Here is an 18,505-nt window from a genome sequence, read left to right on the forward strand (position 1 = left end):
GCAGGCTCAGCGGCCATGGCTCACAGGCCCAGCCGCTCCACGGCATGTGGGATCTTCCCGGACCGGGGCACGAACCCGTGTACCCTGCGTCGGCAGGCGGACTCTCAACCACTGCGCCACCAGGGAAGCCCCTATTAAGTTATTTTTAAGTTGTTAGAATTTATGTGAGATTGATGTATGTGTGTGTGTATACATATTGTATGTATATATACATACACACATATGTGTGTGTTAAAATGGTAATTAAAGATGTTAGAGTGAATATACATACTAGCTTCCACTCCCTTTCTAAAATAAAAGTAAGTAGACGTGAAAATAAAACGAGGGTTCATAAAGGCACAAGAAGATGACAGCAAAAAACTGAATCCTAAATTGGCAGTGGGGGAAGACATTTACATCTCTGTGAATGGAGGTGAGAATGGGCTAAATACAGAAGGATTTGTTGAAAGTATATTTAGAAAGCAGTTAGATCTTGAAATCTTATCTCCTTCTCCAAACAGCTGGGCAACTAACCCTCCTCCACTCTGTCCTCCCATCTAGTCTCCAAAGAGCAAAATCCTAGGGGCTCTGGACTATAGGGCATTAGCACAGATGAGGGAGGGCAGTGAAAGATAAAGTAAAATATTTTTTTAAAGAGAAAGTGAGCAAATGAATGTTGAGACTCTTCTTCCTACCCAACCCAAAATGCTAGCAGCTAAGATATACACACTCCCAAGGCAGCAGACTCAAAGAGTTTTCTCTGGGAAATGGACCAGCTCAAGAGAAACACCCAAACATATGGACATCCAAGGTTCCCCAAGGAGCAGCCCAGCCAGATCATCCCACAGCAAAATCCACAATCAACAAGCTAGGATATCCTCATAGCATCCAATCAGTTTTACAGTACACAGCTCTTAAAGATCACCAGATATTTGATGAAGGCCTCTATTACAAAAGAAATATCCCTGAGAGTACAGAAAAAGTAAAAAATATGCAAAACAGAAGATGAAAAGAGAGAGAACCTGTCCAGGATGTCCAACATTTGAAAAATGGAAGTTCCAGAGACAACAAGGAAAACAGAAGGGAGGCAACCATTAAAGAAATAATTCAAGAAAACTTCCCAGAATTGAAAAACGTCACTTTCTACACTGAGTGCCCACCAAATGTCCAAAACAATGTTTGAAAATTAAGCCACACCAAGATACCATATTGTAAAACTTAGAATAGTGAAAATAAGAAAAGATTCTGTCAAATTCCAGAGAGAACTAAGTTTCATAAAAAAGATAAAGAATTAGGGGCTTCCCTGGTGGCGCAGTGGTTGAGAGTCCACCTGCCGATGCAGGGGACACGGCTTCGTGCCCCGGTCTGGGAAGATCCCAAATGACGCAGAGCGGCTGGGCCCGTGAGCCATGGCCGCTTAGCCTGCGCGTCCAGAGCCTGTGCTCCGCAACAGGAGAGGCCACAACAGGGAGAGGCCCACGTACCGCAAAAAAAAAAAAGATAACGAATTAGAATAGCACTGGAATTCTCAAATGAAACACTAGAAGCTGCAAAGCACTGCTGTAAAATTTTGAAGAAGAAACTATTTCAAATTCTATTATTTTATTTCCTGCCAAAGTATCAAAAGAACTCAAAAATTATTTCCCCTTACTGTCTCAGGGACCTACAGGAGTTTATCATCACCCAAAATGATGGAGTAAACAAAGAGAAAGCCATGGTATTTGGGAAATCCAACAAAAAAGAGAAATGATAAGAATCCCCAGGATGACAGTGAAGGGAGATTTCAAGATGAAAGGTTTGCAGCAGGCATAAAGATCGAACTGGAACAAGTCAGAAGGCATCAGAAAAGACTTCAAATTGATGGTCTATAAGATAGAGAATTTTAACTGAAAATATTTTAAGCCTTAAAAATATACAAATGAAATCATGTCCTGAGATGATATGTCCATGCCATTAAATTCATATTTAATGTAGTTAAAATCAAGCCGTTTTCTTGCCAATATTCTAAAATTTACCAGGGTGAATTCTTCATTAATGAAACAATGTAGCTATTTTAAATTATTTTTAAAAGATGTTTGCTGATGAGACTTAAGACATAGTTCACAGAGACCATTCATGTACCTAGATCCATCAGTGAGATATTTATCTAGATTTTAATACAGTAGTTTCTTCAACATGTGTAGAAAGAATGTTTTATTACTTTGTAGTAGGTCAAGGTTGAAAAATCATTTGAGAATTGAAAATGCAGGACAGCACATAATAGGCACTTAATAAACACTTGTTGAGACTGCTCTTTCTTTTCCAATCTATAAAGAAGAGGCAAAGATAAAGTTAACTATATATTTTTTATATACACACATATACATATACATGCACATACACATACATACACCCACAAATATTTAAAATTTCTCCTATAGCTCTACACTAGTTTTCAATTTCATTTTTCAAGATATTTTATAATTTTAAACTGAAGTGATTAAGTTTCAAAAATATGTTTTCTTAAAGGTATTGGCTATTGAAAAATATTTAAAATAATATCTTAAAATATTTTCTATTAAATATAACAATATAAATGTTAGTTAATAGTTATTGACATTCTTAGTATGGGAAAAAAATTTCCCCAAAATGAATGACTAATCTGTTGAATTAAAAAAGGCTGATCTCCAAAAGAATTTACAAGTATTTTATTTAATTAGCTTTAATAAAATGACTAATCAGAATTGACTCTTCGTAAATATATAACTAAATGATCTGAAAATGTACAAAGATAAACCTGCCATAAGTGCCTCCAAATACACAGTATGTATCAGAGGTTGCAAATTTAAATATCCGTGGGTGGGTCGCGAGGGCGCAAAGTGGAGAATCTGCTCAGCTCCAGATAATGATTACCACGTAAGATCAGGCTCAGACCACTAGATCATTATTTTTCTCAAAGAGAAAGTGGAAATCTAGGTTGTTATGTGAATCTTCCTATTTTCAAATCTTGGCAGTAATTCAATTTTTTTTCAATTATTGCATTAGCTTAATCAAAACTTGTTATGTGTTCTAATTTCAGTTTTAGTTTATGGGCTTGTAGTATACGTCCTCAAAAACTGAGGCCTAGATTTACCTCTCTGTTATGTATATTGAATACAAATACACTTATGGAGAATGAATGATTCATTTGAGTGTGACTAAGGATTCAAATGAATCAATACATATTGAATACCACTTGAGCCAGACCTTGTGCAAAGTACTATGGCAGAATTAAGAGGTGTGACTAGATATAAATAATTGATGTAAGCTTCCAATATATCTCTCTTTCTTGGGCTTCTAAAAATTGGAATATAATTTATCATCCAAACCAGGACATTTGGGGAGTGAAAGGAGGCACTGTTAATAATTATGCTAAGAATGATAGGTATAAACTGGGATCATGCCAGACAAACTTGACTGTATAGTCACCCTAACTAAAAGAAACTGATCTGCTTCAGTCTCTTGCCCCTGACTACCCCAGGCTCACAACCTCCAAGGAGGATCCTACCTTGACAGACTAGTTCCTCAGTACTATGATGGAGAATCAGAAGGAAAGTGGGGAAAAGGGAAGACAAGAATTATCTTATGATGGATACAAGAGAATTGTTTTCTGAAGTTTTTTGTTTGTTTTGTATGTAAAAGTGCAGAATCAGCATCAATATGGAACAATAGAGGATGGGAGAAAGAAAAAAAGAAAAGAAAAATGGCTAAAGACTGTGTTGCTTTCAAGTCATTTAATCAAGAGAGGTAAAATATCCAAGTTATTTAAAAATACATTTGTTGCATGGACTTTAGAATAACACCCCTTGAGATTGAACCAGAGAGGCTATTGTGCCTGCAATCTGGGGGGTTATATTTTATTTGGGGGAGAAAAAGATTAACAAATAGTTAATACAATATGATACAAAAGTCAGTGCTAAATTGTAGAATACAAACTACAAATCTGTAGGACTTAAGAGAGAAAGATCAAAGGAGGCAATATGAATCAATCTCCCCCTTCTAATTATTCTAATTTCTCCTTTAAAGGTATGCAGGGGACAAGTACAAGCAGAGAAGTCATGGTTTACATAAATACATGCCACTTCTCAATTGTTCATAACATCAGTCCAACGAATCCCCACTAAATTCCAATTAAGTTGTCAAATATTAAAATAAAACCAAAGTCCAGGATTCATCAAAATATTATTTGTCATTCTTTGATTATCATACAATTAAAAATGATACTTAAGTTTTAAGTCTAGGTTCTACCACATCTTTTAGTCAGAAACTAAGGGAGTCCAGAGAAATGGCAAAGACACAAAAGTCTGGCCTCCAACCACCTGGATAGGCAAAGGCTTCAAACAAACCATGAATTTGCCACCAGAAGCAAAAATTCTACCTGATCCAGAACAAGCAGATTGTGAGCATGTGGGGCATCTCCAATACACACAATACATCCACATTTTCCAACTCATATACACAGACAGAATGATAGGAAACTTTTCCTCATTCCTTCCATGAACTGTCCCCACCTTCCCAGGATATAACACAAACACTTAGATTCAAGGCTGGGAGTGGAGGGTGAAGGGTGAGAGAGGAGAACATAAAAAAGATGAGATACATATACACAAATACTAAATTCATTCAGTCATCAAATATTTTGTTCACATCAAGCATTCATGCGTCGGGCAACACATACAGGCCATACAAATGTCCAAATATCCACTATTCTCCGTGGAAAGGCTGTCCAAATCCACACTACTTTCCTAAAGACAGAAATATTCATTTAGTTGAGCCTTTTGTGTGACTTGTGTTTACATAAGCAATTTGTAAATATCACTATAACCATAAGCTTGAGAAACACATTGAATACCTTAGAGAACGGGCTATGTAAAAACACAAATCAGTATTACTATTCTATTATTCTGCAAAAAGCAGCACTTCTCAAAAAAGAAAAGAAAATCTGAAATAAAATAAAACCCACATTTGGTTTTAGACTATTAAAAGAAAATGCATTCTTTCGCCCCATCCTCACTCCTGAAATCCCCACGCCATTAGATTGTCAACTACCTTTCAGAAACCCTAGAGAGCCCATTTTCCAGTGACCTTTAATTAGTCCCTTCTGAGACACAATCCACTGGATAGAATTCTTTTCCATTTGCCAAAGTTATTTTCTAGCACTCCAAGTTACCACTTTTAGTTTCATTTCTCCCATGAACTTTTAAAATTCATTTCTTGCCATTTTGGAGATATGCTACCTTTAAGAAATAGAATAGGCAAACACTCTTCTGTGGTCACTTACTAAATATTAATTTTTAAGCAAGTTATCTTTATCTGAGTATCAGTTTCCTCACCACTTGCAAAATTGTTAAGAAGATTAAATGGGAATAGTATTCACAAAGTTCCTAATATTGTAAGGGATGCAAAAGAAATGGTAGCTATTTAAAAGAAGATAAAGAAGTACTACTTAGTATTTGCTGGGGGGGACGCAGGCTTGCTTGGCATATCTTCTGCTAAAACTTGGAGGCACTTAAATTAGGAACATCCCTTCAAATATATAAAGGATGGAAAAACTAGCAGGTTTATGACAAAGACATGAACTACCTTCCAGTATTAATACCTTGGTTAAGCATTAATACATGTTATGAATCTAGGAAGGATTATAGGGTTTACTTCAGTCTTTCCTCATGATAGCAGCACCTTCTTTTATCAAAGAGAATCACTACAACTCCATATTTTTTTTATTTCAAATAAAAATTTTTAAAGTGAATTAAAAAGAGACATCTTCTAAATGTTCCTTCTGTGATAAATAGTAAAAGCAAATGCCTGTGACTCTGTTTATGGCTTAGGGGCATGCTTACCCAATATTGTGTCAAAAGAGAAAACTGCCTGACAACTTGCAACTAGGAAGTCAGACAGTTGGAGATACATATCTGGGAAAACTACCATCTAGAGACCTAACCTACCCTCTAGAAATCATTTCTAACCTATCCTCTAGAAGTCTTTCTAATAAAGACTACACACACATTGTGATTCTCAAGAGGGCCTAAGAGCCAAATCCAGAGCCAGTGCTGCATACTGACATCAGCTCCCCACTCTCACTGGGGCCTCCTATAGTCTCAAGGCTGCAGACAATTACCATATTATATGGTTAGCATACCATGCTAACCATATAATGCACTGAACCTTAAAATTTATTTTTCAACAGAGCACTTACAAATTATCTCTGTTCAAGCTCAAAATTCTTCCATTGAGTTTTTAACCTCCTTATACTCCCATGACCTAATATGGGGCTAGAATGATTTGATCTTTGACTTCTTTTAAGTGTATTGGGAGATTAGCACATTAACATCCAACAATGCTGGGAGCTCCTTGGACAAAAGTGCTGTTTAATAAAATACTTTAGGGCTTCCCTGGTGGCGCAGTGGTTGAGAATCTGCCTGCTAAAGCAGGGGACACAGGTTCGAGCCCTGGTCCGGGAGGATCCCACATGCTGCAGAGCAACTAGGCCCGTGAGCCACAACTACTGAGCCTGTGCGTCTGGAGCCTGTGCTCCGCAACAAGAGAGGCCGCGATAGTGAGAGGCCCGCGTACCGCGATGAAGAGTGGCCCCCGCTTGGCACAACTAGAGAAAGCCCTCGCACAGAAACGAAGACCCAATGCAGCAAAAATAAATTAATTAATTAATAAACTCCTACCCCCAACATCTTCTTTAAAAAAAACTAAAATACTTTACATTTTTTATCAGTAGTAAAATGAATTGCTCCTTTTTTCCACAGTACTGTCCTATGCAATTTGAGTTTTATCACAGCTTTCAGTAAAAAAAAAATTAATACTCAATTTGTAAATTAAAGAATATCTACTTTTTTCAAAATAAAAACAACATTACCTAATACAAGCCATAAGGAAACAAATACTAAAAAGCATAAAGAAGAAAGTGATAATCATGCATAACTCCAATACCCTAACAAACACTATGAATATATAGACATAGTACTATGCATACACATACCTACTTAATGAGTGTATATATATTACAGAAATCGAATCATATTCCCTGCAGTAATATTTTAACCTAATATGTCTTAGAGATCTTGAACAGCTACAAAATATTCCATCTCATGAATTATCCATAATTAGCCAGTCACCTAAAATTTATGATTTATGTTTTTTTCCAGTTATTCACTGTGCTATAATGAATTCCTTTACATTCCACCTTTGCATATTGGTTTCACTACTTCTTAGAAAAAGAATTATTAGTCAAATGAAATGGGTACTTAACATTGTGAAAGATATTGCCAGATTGCCTCTGGAAAAGTAGAATCAATTTACCCTCCCACCAACAGTGGATGCGAAGGCCCATTTCCCTACAATTCGCTGAACATGGCTTATCTTCTCTCACCTTTACCAATTTGATAACAAAAATTCTATCTCACTGGTTTAATTGCACTTCGTTACTTCTTTACTAGTAAAATAATCATTTGATATGTTTATAGAGTATTGGTATTACTTTTGTGAAATACCTTTTTCTAATTTTCAACTATGCTTTGTCTTTTTCTTATAGATCTACAGCCTGTTTTTGCTATTTCTTCGTGGGAGCTCTTCACACAATAAAGAGAATACATCTCTGCATATATTTCATAAATAATAATTACCAGTTTGTCATTTGTCTTTCAACTTTTTCGATACTTTTTGAATAAAGTGACTTTAAATCTTTATTTAGTCAATTTATTCATCTTTAAATTCAAGGGATTTGCGTCACACGTAGAAGGGCCTTCCTTATTTCAACATCTTAAAATTATTCATCTGAAAAATCTGTGAGTGTTAGAATTTTTTAATTAAATATTTAATCTATCTTAAATTTATTTTGGTATTTATATAGTATAAAGGAGAGATTTGGTTTGTTATCTTTTTCTAAATTCCTAGCCAATACTATTTATTGAAAAATCTATCCTTTCCACTCTTACTGAAATTCCATCTTCATCATGTGACAAATCACATATATTTTTGTCTTTCTGAACCTTCTTTTCTAAAACACTGATTTATATATGTATTTCTGCAGTAATACTATACTTTTAATAATGTAGCTTTGCACTATGTTTTCATGTACAAAATATTAAAACAGGATGGCACACACCAAAAATATTTCCTGTCTTGTGCTATTTTCCAATATCAAAGATATTGAGAAGGTCTAAGAACAAATGAGACATGATATCAATACTAACAATAAAAACTAATACAAATATTATCTACAGTTTACATACTATTTTCACACTACCTAATATGATGTTTACTACACTACAAGGTAGTTACTGTTACTTTTTTTTTTTTTTGGCTGCATTAGGTCTTCATTGCTGTGCGTGGGCTTTCTCTAACTGTGGCGAGTTGGGGCTGCTCTTGGTTGCGGTGCGCAGGCTTCTCATTGTGGTGGCTTCTCTTGTTGTGGAGTTCGGGTTCTAGGTACGCGGGCTTCAGTAGTTGTGGCATGCAGGCTCAGTAGTCGTGGCTCACAGGCTCTAGAGTGCAGGCTCAGTAGTTGTGGCGCATGGGCTTAGTTGCTCCGCGGCATGTGGGATCTTCCCGGACCAGGGCTCATACCCGTGTCCCCTGCACTGGCAGGCGGATTCTTAACCGCTGTGCCACCAGGCAAGCCCCTAGTTACTGTTTCTTATTCAATTATAAGGAGTTAAAATTTGTTCAAAGACTTGCCTATGATCACACAGCAAGTAACTGGAAGAGTTAAAACCTGAACTTCATATTCCATGAGCCTTCCATGACCCCACTAAGTTAAAAATAGAGCAATTACCCATAAAAGCCCAAATTTCTCATTTTTTAATCAAACTATCTTACCAAGTATGTGTGTGTATATATACACACACATCTCGTAAATGCATTATACGCCTATAACACGTAAAACACAATATGCCTTTATTTGAATGAGGAAAAACTTTAAATCCAGTCTGACACTCCTGAAGCTTAAATAATTCCACCAATATTATAGATCGTAACTACATTAACACAGTAACAATGAAACAGAAAAACTAAAACTCTGGACTATATTTCCTAAGAGATAGTCACCTTCGGTCTCCCAAATATAGGTAGAAAATGAAAATATTTTGTATTTCAACAAGAACATTCCCTTAAGGAATTACTAAACCAAAAGAGATCAGTTTTGGATACATCACAAAACAGGTCCCACTCTATGAGACCCTTAGGAAGGATCCACAAGCAGGAGACTGTAGCAGTGTGAGTTAAAAGTCCAGGTCAGCCCCAGGATTCATTGGGGAGAAAACAATCACCATTGTCACATGTAAGAGTATATAAGGGAGAGGGTCTACAAATTTCTCTAGGACCATGAGACACCAACCAACACAGGGTCCTGTCATGTAGCCCAGCTAGGAGAAAAAAAAAAAAATTTCAAAGAATGGCAGAAGGTGTATTACCAATACATTTCCCAAATTTTAGTGGCAGTGTTGTGTTAGCCAGGACTCCTGAATCACACTAGGTTACTGCAATGAAATATAACAACTATTGGCTTCCTAAGCCTTTAATGGCTTATACACATTATATTGTATATATTGTATACAATAAATTGTATGAGAAGTATTAATCATATGTTCATGCTGTCAAGGACGACGTGCTAAAAAGTCCAAGTGAAGCAATTATATCCCAAGCGCTGATGAGATTTCACACGTAGCAAATAGCTGTATTATATACTATGACAGTAAATTTGGATCAACTAAGTGCTGAAGAGAATCACATTTTTCAAAAATTCATTTCAGTAGAGGAAAGAGATGACTTGGAGAAAGAGAAAATGGTTTCAGAAGAGATACAGCATGATGGGGTTTCTTTGGAGGTCAGGGACTGGCTGGAAAGGAGACTCTGCCCACAGAGAAAACAGAAGCAAGAGATCTGCTGCGTGCTTGCAGAGTACTCTCTTGTGACCCAAGCTGGCATGTTACGTGAAACACAGAAGCAGCCAGCACCTCGTCTGAAGTGAAGGATGCATCCTATACTTTTCCCTAGGTTGCTTGATTGCATCTCTTTCCAGGCATGATGAATCAATAGCAGACACAACCTCTCCACAGAGTAGCTTTGATAGTTAAAAAGGAAGTACGTTCTCAAGTACTAGAACCCAAAGATGGAATATGCATACCTAACCCTAGTTAGAGGTAAGCAAAAAAGAAGCTTGACTTTCAAAATAATTTGTTTTCCACAGCAGCAAATATAAACATGTAAAAATAAGATTGGGGTCATATCCTATAGAGCAATGAATCATTATGGAGAAATGACTGTGTGGAGATTCATTTTAATTTCTTCCTACAACATTCAAAGGAATTCAAATACTGAAAGGATATCTCAAAAACATAAAACATTTTGCAAGCCACACATGTAAAAATAACAGAGGTAAACATAAAGAATATTTTCTTTTCTAACATATCAGGAAATCAGAAATTATCTAGAGGTTTCATTAATTTTCCAAAATTAAAGATTTTTTCCATATCTTTCTGGTGAGAGCATAAACAAACTCGGACTAAGACTGATTGTCTCATCTTTGAAAATTTACAATGAATAAAAGCATTACTTGTTTTTGAAGTTAACTTAAAATTGAGATTAATAGTTCCACTAAACATGAATATATTTTGTATATATTCACATATGTGTATTTTGTATAAACATGTATGGGGGGTTGTAACTATAAAGTATTTTAATTAAGTTATTTTTTCTATTATCAGGAAGTTATGTAAACCTGTAAACTAACTCCTGAAGTAAATGAATAATTCCTGGGACTTCCCTGGTGGCACAGTGGTTAAGAATCCACCTAGCAATGCAGGGGACAAGGGTTCAATCCCTGGTCCTGGAAGATCCCACGTGCCGCGGAACAACTAAGCATGTGCGCCACAACTACTGAGCCTGCGCTCTAAAGCCCACGAGCCACAACTACTGAGCCCGTGTGCCACAACTACTGAAGCCCACGTGCCTAGAGCCCATGCTCTGCAACGAGAGAAGCCATTGCAATGAGAAGTCCGCGCGCCGCAACGAAGAGTAGCCCCCTCTCGCTGCAACTAGAGAAAGCCCGCGTGCAGCAACGAAGACCCAACACAGCCAATAACTAATTAATTAATTAATTAAAATAAATAACAATAAAAATAAATTGTCCTGTTTAAAGAAAAATGAAAAAAAATGAAGAAAAATATCAGTCAGGAAAATCTATTCTTTTGTATTAATGAATTGTTGAATATATTAAATACATAAGAAATAAATCAAATACAGATGTTTACACATACATATTTCTATGTTTACATGATGAAAGCTTAGGGTTACTATTCAAGGTATTTATTCCAGTTATATTGATCTGTTGAGACAGAATTGTGATTTTAGCGCCCTCTGCTGGGTTTTCCAGTCACAAACTCAATCTAATGTCACCATTAGGGTAAAATCAAACATTTGAGACATCAAATGAGAAATCACTTTTTCAATCCTTGATCACTTTAAGCCTTGGTAAAGATTATATAAACGTTATAATCAAGATTTACTTTATTGTAACAGGAATTTATCAATTTTACATTAAGTTGAAGTATCATTATACATTTTTAAAGAGTATAATATAAAAGTTACACTAAACAAAATGTTTTAAGAAGTCTTATTTTTATCACTTCTTACTTGGCAATACATTCAGGTTTTTAAGACCACATTTATGGACTTCCCTGGTGGTGCAGTGGTTAAGAATCCGCCAGCCGGACTTCCCTGGTGGCACAGTGATTGAGAGTCCGCCTGCCGATGCAGGGGACACGGGTTCGTGCCCCGGTCCGGGAAGATCCCACATGCCGTGGAGCGGCTAGGCCCGTGAGCCACGGCCGCTGAGCCTGTGCATCCGGAGCCTGTTTTCCGCAACGGGAGAGGCCACAGCAGTGAGAGGCCCGCGTACCGCAAAAAAGAATAAAAAAAAAAGAATCCGCCTGCCAGTACAGGGGACACGGGTTCGATTCCCTGGTCCAGGAAGATCCCACATGCTCCGCAGCAACTAAGCCCGGGCACAAGAACTACTGGGCCTGCGCTCTAGAGCCCGCGTGCCACAACTACTGAAGCCCACACGCCTAGAGCCCGTGCTCCACAACAAGAGAAGCCACCACAATGAGAAGCCCGCACGCCACAATGAAGAGCAGCCCCTGCTCACCACAACTAGAGAAAGGCTGCGCAGCAACAATGACCCAGGGCAGCCAAAAATAAATAAATAAATAGATTTATTTTTTAAAAAAAGACCACATTTATGACAAGACATTTTAATAAATTACTATTTTTCTAATTTGATCTATTTTCCCACCTTGTTAGTTCAATCAAAATAGTTTATTTTAAAACATCAGAATTTTTTTTTTTTTTTTTTTTTTGGTACGCGGGCCTTTCACTGTTGTGGCCTCTCCGGTTGCGGAGCACAGGCTCCGGACGCGCAGGCTCAGTGGCCATGGCTCACGGGCCCAGCCGCTCTGCGGCATGTGGGATCTTCCCGGACCGGGGCACAAACCCGTGTCCCCTGCATCGGCAGGCAGACTCTCAACCACTGCGCCACCAGGGAAGCCCCAGAATAATTTTTAAAAATACTTTCTTCATTATTAGAAAAAAAACTGCAAAGCTTTAGAGGTACTCACCACTGGTAATAATAAAGAGTTTCATTTACCGAGTATCAAGTATGAGGAATACAATATGTTATACACTTTCCATACATTATGTCCAGTTCTAAGAGATGAAAAAAAACTGAGGTTCAAAGAGATAATATAAATTGCTCAAGATTAATTTCAGAACCAAGATTCAAATGTAGGTGTCTCAATCCAAAGGCTCAAACCTTTCTACCAAACAATGGGCAGCAGTGGGGGAAAAAAAAGCTTTTAACATAAAATTTCTGCATTTGTCAATGCAACAACAACTTACGGTGGGGGGGGGGGTGTAACACATTATTCATACACAAAATAATAGCTTAGACCTTTAGGAAAATATTTTTATTTTACATAATGCTGCCAGCTAGTGGCCCTACTTCATACCGAGCCATTGGGAACAGTACTTGATTTTTACATTACCAAATCAAAAATCCACATTTAAGGTTCTAGAATTATGTTCCTAAATTGGGTATGCATAAGCCTGACTTAATGATATTTTACATTACCACAGAACTAAAGGAGAATGTGTCCTCAACCACCATTAGTATCCCTTACCCAGACCTTGCCCCAACCCCCAAGAAAAATACTGGGAAAGAATTCAGCAAGTGCCAACACAGAGAAACTAAAAGGTATACTTAACACTATCCGTGAAAAAGAAACCTACATTATTTTAAATATTTTAGGATAATTTTAGGATAGTTAGATTCCTTAGTGACAAAATACATAAATTTTTTTCCTCCACAATCAAAAGCTTGCCATCGTGTGGGCATAAGAACAAAATCATTGCCTGAGTATTGCTGGACATTATTCTATGCAGATCGAAAATTAGAAAGCATTTGATAACGTAGTACTGTTAGCACAATATGTTATTTTAGTTCAGACAATAAGTAGTTACAGTTGTGAAATTTCCTGAGAAGTATTTGAGTACAATTTTTACATTTAAAATGGTAATATTTCATTGATTATCCACTATCTTAAGAAAAATAGCCTATGCAACACATAAAGGAGTACACCGCTTCTATCATGGTATGCTGTTTAACACAGTGATATAAGGATATTTCTTGTTTGATTTCTTTCATTACGTGACATTATAATTAAATGATTTTCTCAGTGGAGAAATCTATTATGACTTAATCAGAGACTTAGATAAGAAATCAATATATCCTATAATATTATAATAATGCATAAAATAAAATCATTCTGGTATTAAAGTATATTAGCGGCAAAGAAAAATGTTCTGGGTTCACTCTTTAGTGAAAGAGAGAAGAAGCAAGAAGTAGAAACACACACACCCAAACACAGCAAAGAAGGGAGAGACAGCCCCTCTGTTGGACTGATTAACTGAAAAGGTCAAAATGAAAACAAGAAACAAAAGGGATAGTACTGGAGAATCCAGTGTTCCTCCTGACCTATGTTCTGTCATACACACACACACACACACACACACATCAATAAAATAAACACTGTGAAAAAAATTAAAAATTCACTTTAAAAACACTAAAAATATTTCTATACAGTGGGTATATAACTTACAAATATTTCCTGTATTGTCAAAGCTGGTAAGAACATCTTCAACATTCAAAGATCCACTATTATGCCTAGAAAGGAATAAAGCATTTTCTTTAATGATTCTGAAATATTAACATTTATTAATCTTCTAAAAAGCTGAGACTATATTGTGATACGCTCAATACTAATAACCCTTTCCATGTGGTGTTTTTAAAATATTTCTTCCCACTAGAGGGAGAAGGAAAAGAAATAACAGATGAGTCTTTGGGATATTTAATGTTATGACATTTCTTGATGATTAATCTACACTTTAAAGTACTAATAAATATTTTTATAGTTATTGTTTTAATTATATAAATGTGACATAAATTATTTACCTTTATAAAGACAACAAAACAAAACCCTACACTTTGAGACTCTCAAAATGAAAATAAACAATCAACTTTCATTACCACATTCCACAATACATAAGTTCCTTCTATTATGACCCAACAAATTCAGAACTTCAGTCACAAAGAACTAACAGACCTTCAGGTCTGCACATTCCATTTACAGGGAGTTCTAAACGTCAGGGGGCAAATGTTTTGTATCTTGCTCACTGATCTTAATTCTATTCCTCTTTTTTTCTTTTAATATATTTATTTATTTATTTATTTTTGGCTGCATTGGGTCTTCATTGCTGCACGCGGGCTTTCTCTAGTTGCGGCAAGCGGAGGCTACTCTTCATTGTGGTGTGCGGGCTTCTCATTGCAGAGGCTTTTATTGTTGCGAAGCACAGGCTCTAGGCGCATGGACTTCCATAGTTGTAGCACGCGGGCTCGGTAGTTGTGGCTCACAGGCTCTAGAGCACAGGCTCAGTAGTTCTGGCGCACAGGCTTAGTTGCTCTGCAGCATGTGAGATCTTCCCGGACCAGGGCTCAAACCCGTGTCCCCCGCATTGGCAGGCAGATTCTTAACCGCTGTGCCACCAGGCAAGCCCCTAGTTACTGTTTCTTATTCAATTATAAGGAGTTAAAATTTGTTCAAAGACTTGCCTATGATCACACAGCAAGTAACTGGAAGAGCTAAAACCTGAACTTCATATTCCATGAACCTTCCATGACCCCATTAAGTTAAAAATAGAGCAATTACCCATAAAAGCCCAAATTTCTCATTTTTTAATCAAACTATCTTACCAAGTATGTGTGTGAATATATACACACATCTCGTAAATGCATTATACACCTATAACACATAAACACAGTATGCCTTTATTTGAATGAGGAAAAACTTTAAATCCAGTCTGACACTCCTGAAGCTTAAATAATTCCACCAATATTATAGATCGTAACTACATTAACACAGTAACAATGAAACAGAAAAACTAAAACTCTGGACTATATTTCCTAAGAGATAGTCACCTTCGGTCTCCCAAATATAGGTAGAAAATGAAAATATTTTGTATTTCAACAAGAACATTCCCTTAAGGAATTACTAACCCAAAAGAGATCAGTTTTGGATACATCACAAAACAGGTCCCACTCTATGAGACCCCTAGGAAGGATCCACAAGCAGGAGACTGTAGCAGTGTGAGTTAAAAGTCCAGGTCAGCCCCAGGATTCATTGGGGAGAAAACAATCACCATTGTCACATGTAAGAGTATATAAGGGAGAGGGTCTACAAACTTCTCTAGGACCATGAGACACCAGCCACCACAGGGTCCTGTCATGTAGCCCAGCTAGGAGAAAAAAAAAAAAGTTTATTTCGAAGAATGGCAGAAGGCGTATTACCAATACATTTCCCAAATTTTAGTGGCAGTGTTGTGTTAGCCAGGACTCCTGAATCACATTAGGTGTGACCTGAATCAGTAGGTCATAGAGTCTGAGTTACTTTTCCAGTGGTGATTACAAAAAGTTGGTGCTAACACATCTACAATCTTCTACATTCTCCCCTATATAACTTACAGCTGTAGTTCTTTCAGATGTTGTAATAGTTTATAATAACCATTAATAATTCACAGTAAAATTTACTTCATCCGTACTACTTTGTCATTAAAACTCATCACAAATGATATATACTCTTATGGACTGAACTGTCTCCCCAAAATTCATATGTTGAAGCCCTAACCCCCAGTGCCTCAGAATGCGACTGAATTTGGACATAGGGCCTTCAAAGAGTTAATTAAGTTAAAATTGGGTCATTAGGGTAAACCCTAATATATATATAATATATATTATATATATTATATATATATTCATATATATTATATATATATATCCTTACCAAAAAAGGAGATTAGGACTCACAGAGACAATAAGGCATGTGCACAGGGGGACAATCACGTGAAGAGGCAGCAAGAGAGCAGCCACATGCAAGTCAAAGAGAGAGGCCTTGGATGAAACCAAACCTGCAACACCTAGATCCAAGACTTCTAGACCCCAAACTGTGAGAAAATAATCTTGCTGTTTAAGCCATCCAATGTGCGGTGTTTTGTTCTGGGAGCCCTAGCAAGCTAATACATGTAGTAAGAGAACACATGTAAACTGTAATACCCTTTTCAGAACAACATTTTATTTCTATCACAGAGACCAAGTTCCTTCATGGAGTGACCAAGTGAGGATGCAAAAAGTTATCTGCAATAATCACTGACCCAATAACCATTGGGTTCAACAATATCATAACCTAAGGCAATGAAGTTATCAACCACAAATCCAACTTTCATCTTCATAACACAATGATTCTGCACCTTCTCTGTGGATGCAAGATTCTAGAAGAGGTTATTTACGCCTAACTTTTCCATGTTAGGAAACTACAACATACATGTCAGACAAGAGAGGAAAAAGAACAAAGCATTAAACATCTAAAGCACAAGATGAAGCTATTAAAATGATCAGCAATACAGCTTAGAACTCAAAAAACTTTTTCCTAAATATAAAAGCAATATACAGTTTCCTCAAGAAAAAACTGCCCATAATCCTATCATGCAGAGGTAACCACAGTTAATAGTTTGGTATATAGCCTTCAAATTTTATGCTATGCTCATAGACCTGTCATTAAATAACGGAAAGCACATTGTCCATACAGTTTTTCAATTTGTATTTTTTCATTTAACATATTATAAAGTTTCCCACATCATTAAATATTCTCCTGCAACATGATTTTAATGGCTGCCAAGTAGTCCAATGAATGCACCATAATTTACTGAACCAACACCTTACAACGGATTTTTAGATTATGCCCACTTTTGTGCTTTATGCATATTGTTTCAATGAACATCCTTGTAGAAATAGCATTGAGCCCCTTTCTGATTATTTCTTTAGGATAAATAACTAAAAGTGAAATTGCTTTATGGCCTAGTTTTAATAAGGACATTCTCTCATGCACATTCGCACGCTCTCTCTGTCACTCTATCTCTCTCTCTCTCATCAAGATGAAATAAACATTTGAAAAGAAATCTGAGACAAGAGTTAAAAAAAAAAAGGTACATATATTTTGCAAGAAGTTAAAGATTTCTAAAAAGCAGAAACTGGGATAAAGTAAAATGCATGTTTAAAAGTTAAAAGCAGTATTAAAAATAGAAAGTGTGACACAGGGCTTCCCTGGTGGCACAGTGGTTAAGAACCCGCCTCCCAATGCAAGGGACACGGGTTCGAGCCCTGGTCCGGGAAGATCCCACATGCCGCGGAGCAACCAAGTCCGTGCGCCACAACTACTGAGCCTGCGCTCTAGAGTCCGTGAGCCACAACTACTGAGCTCACACGCCTAGAGCCCGTGATCTGCAACAGGAGAAGCCACCGCAATGAGAAGCCCGCGCACCGCAACAAAGAGTAGCCCTCGCTCACCGCAACTAGAGAAAGCCTACGCACAGCAACGAAGACCCAACACAGCCAAAAATAAATAAATAAAATAAATAAATTTATTAAAAAAAAAAAAAAGAAAGTGTGACACAAAACTTGTCTTCTTGAAAGCATTACTTCTTGAAGCCAAGAAGCAGAAAGTATACCCTATGACATTAAATGGGATCAGGGTGGGGAGACAGGAAAACTAATCCTATACCTCTAAGTAACTTACAAAAATGAAAATCATTTATCTACGAAGTCTAGGAACCCTAAAAGATGGCATCTCATGAAAGAAAAATGTCAACAATCATTGTCTTCAATGGTATAAGAATTAGTCCTACTTATAGGAAAACTGCCATGAACACAGTGTGGTAAAGATTCAGTTTGATTATTTCAAGTTCCCTTTCAATTGGCCCAAACTCAAGGACTTTTCTTTGTTCAGAGTCATCTATACTTTATTCAAGTGTCAACTCTATAAGATCTTGTCTACCCTTAATCTTTCAACTGTTTACCTAGGTCCTGCCTGGACAATGTGGTTATTAGACAGTA

The 18,505-nt window shown here is 36.8% G+C and overlaps 1 protein-coding gene across 3 annotated transcripts in view; it reads right to left on the reverse strand.

Annotated features, from left to right (window-relative positions):
* The window catches only part of CAMKMT (calmodulin-lysine N-methyltransferase), a 407,610-nt gene that overhangs the window by 364,693 nt on the left and 24,412 nt on the right, over positions 1-18,505 (reverse strand). For all 3 annotated transcript variants that reach the window (XR_013831098.1, XM_079941097.1, XM_079941096.1), the window contains exon 3: positions 14,163-14,227. Coding sequence is in view for 2 of the 3 variants with exons in the window: in XM_079941097.1 (XP_079797223.1) it covers positions 14,163-14,227 (65 nt within the window). In the remaining variant the exon portion in view is untranslated. The remainder of the gene's footprint in view (positions 1-14,162; positions 14,228-18,505) is intronic.

The sequence above is a fragment of the Stenella coeruleoalba genome (assembly GCF_951394435.1).
Source record: "Stenella coeruleoalba genome assembly, chromosome: 13".
In the NCBI taxonomy this organism is placed as follows: Eukaryota; Metazoa; Chordata; class Mammalia; order Artiodactyla; family Delphinidae; genus Stenella; species Stenella coeruleoalba.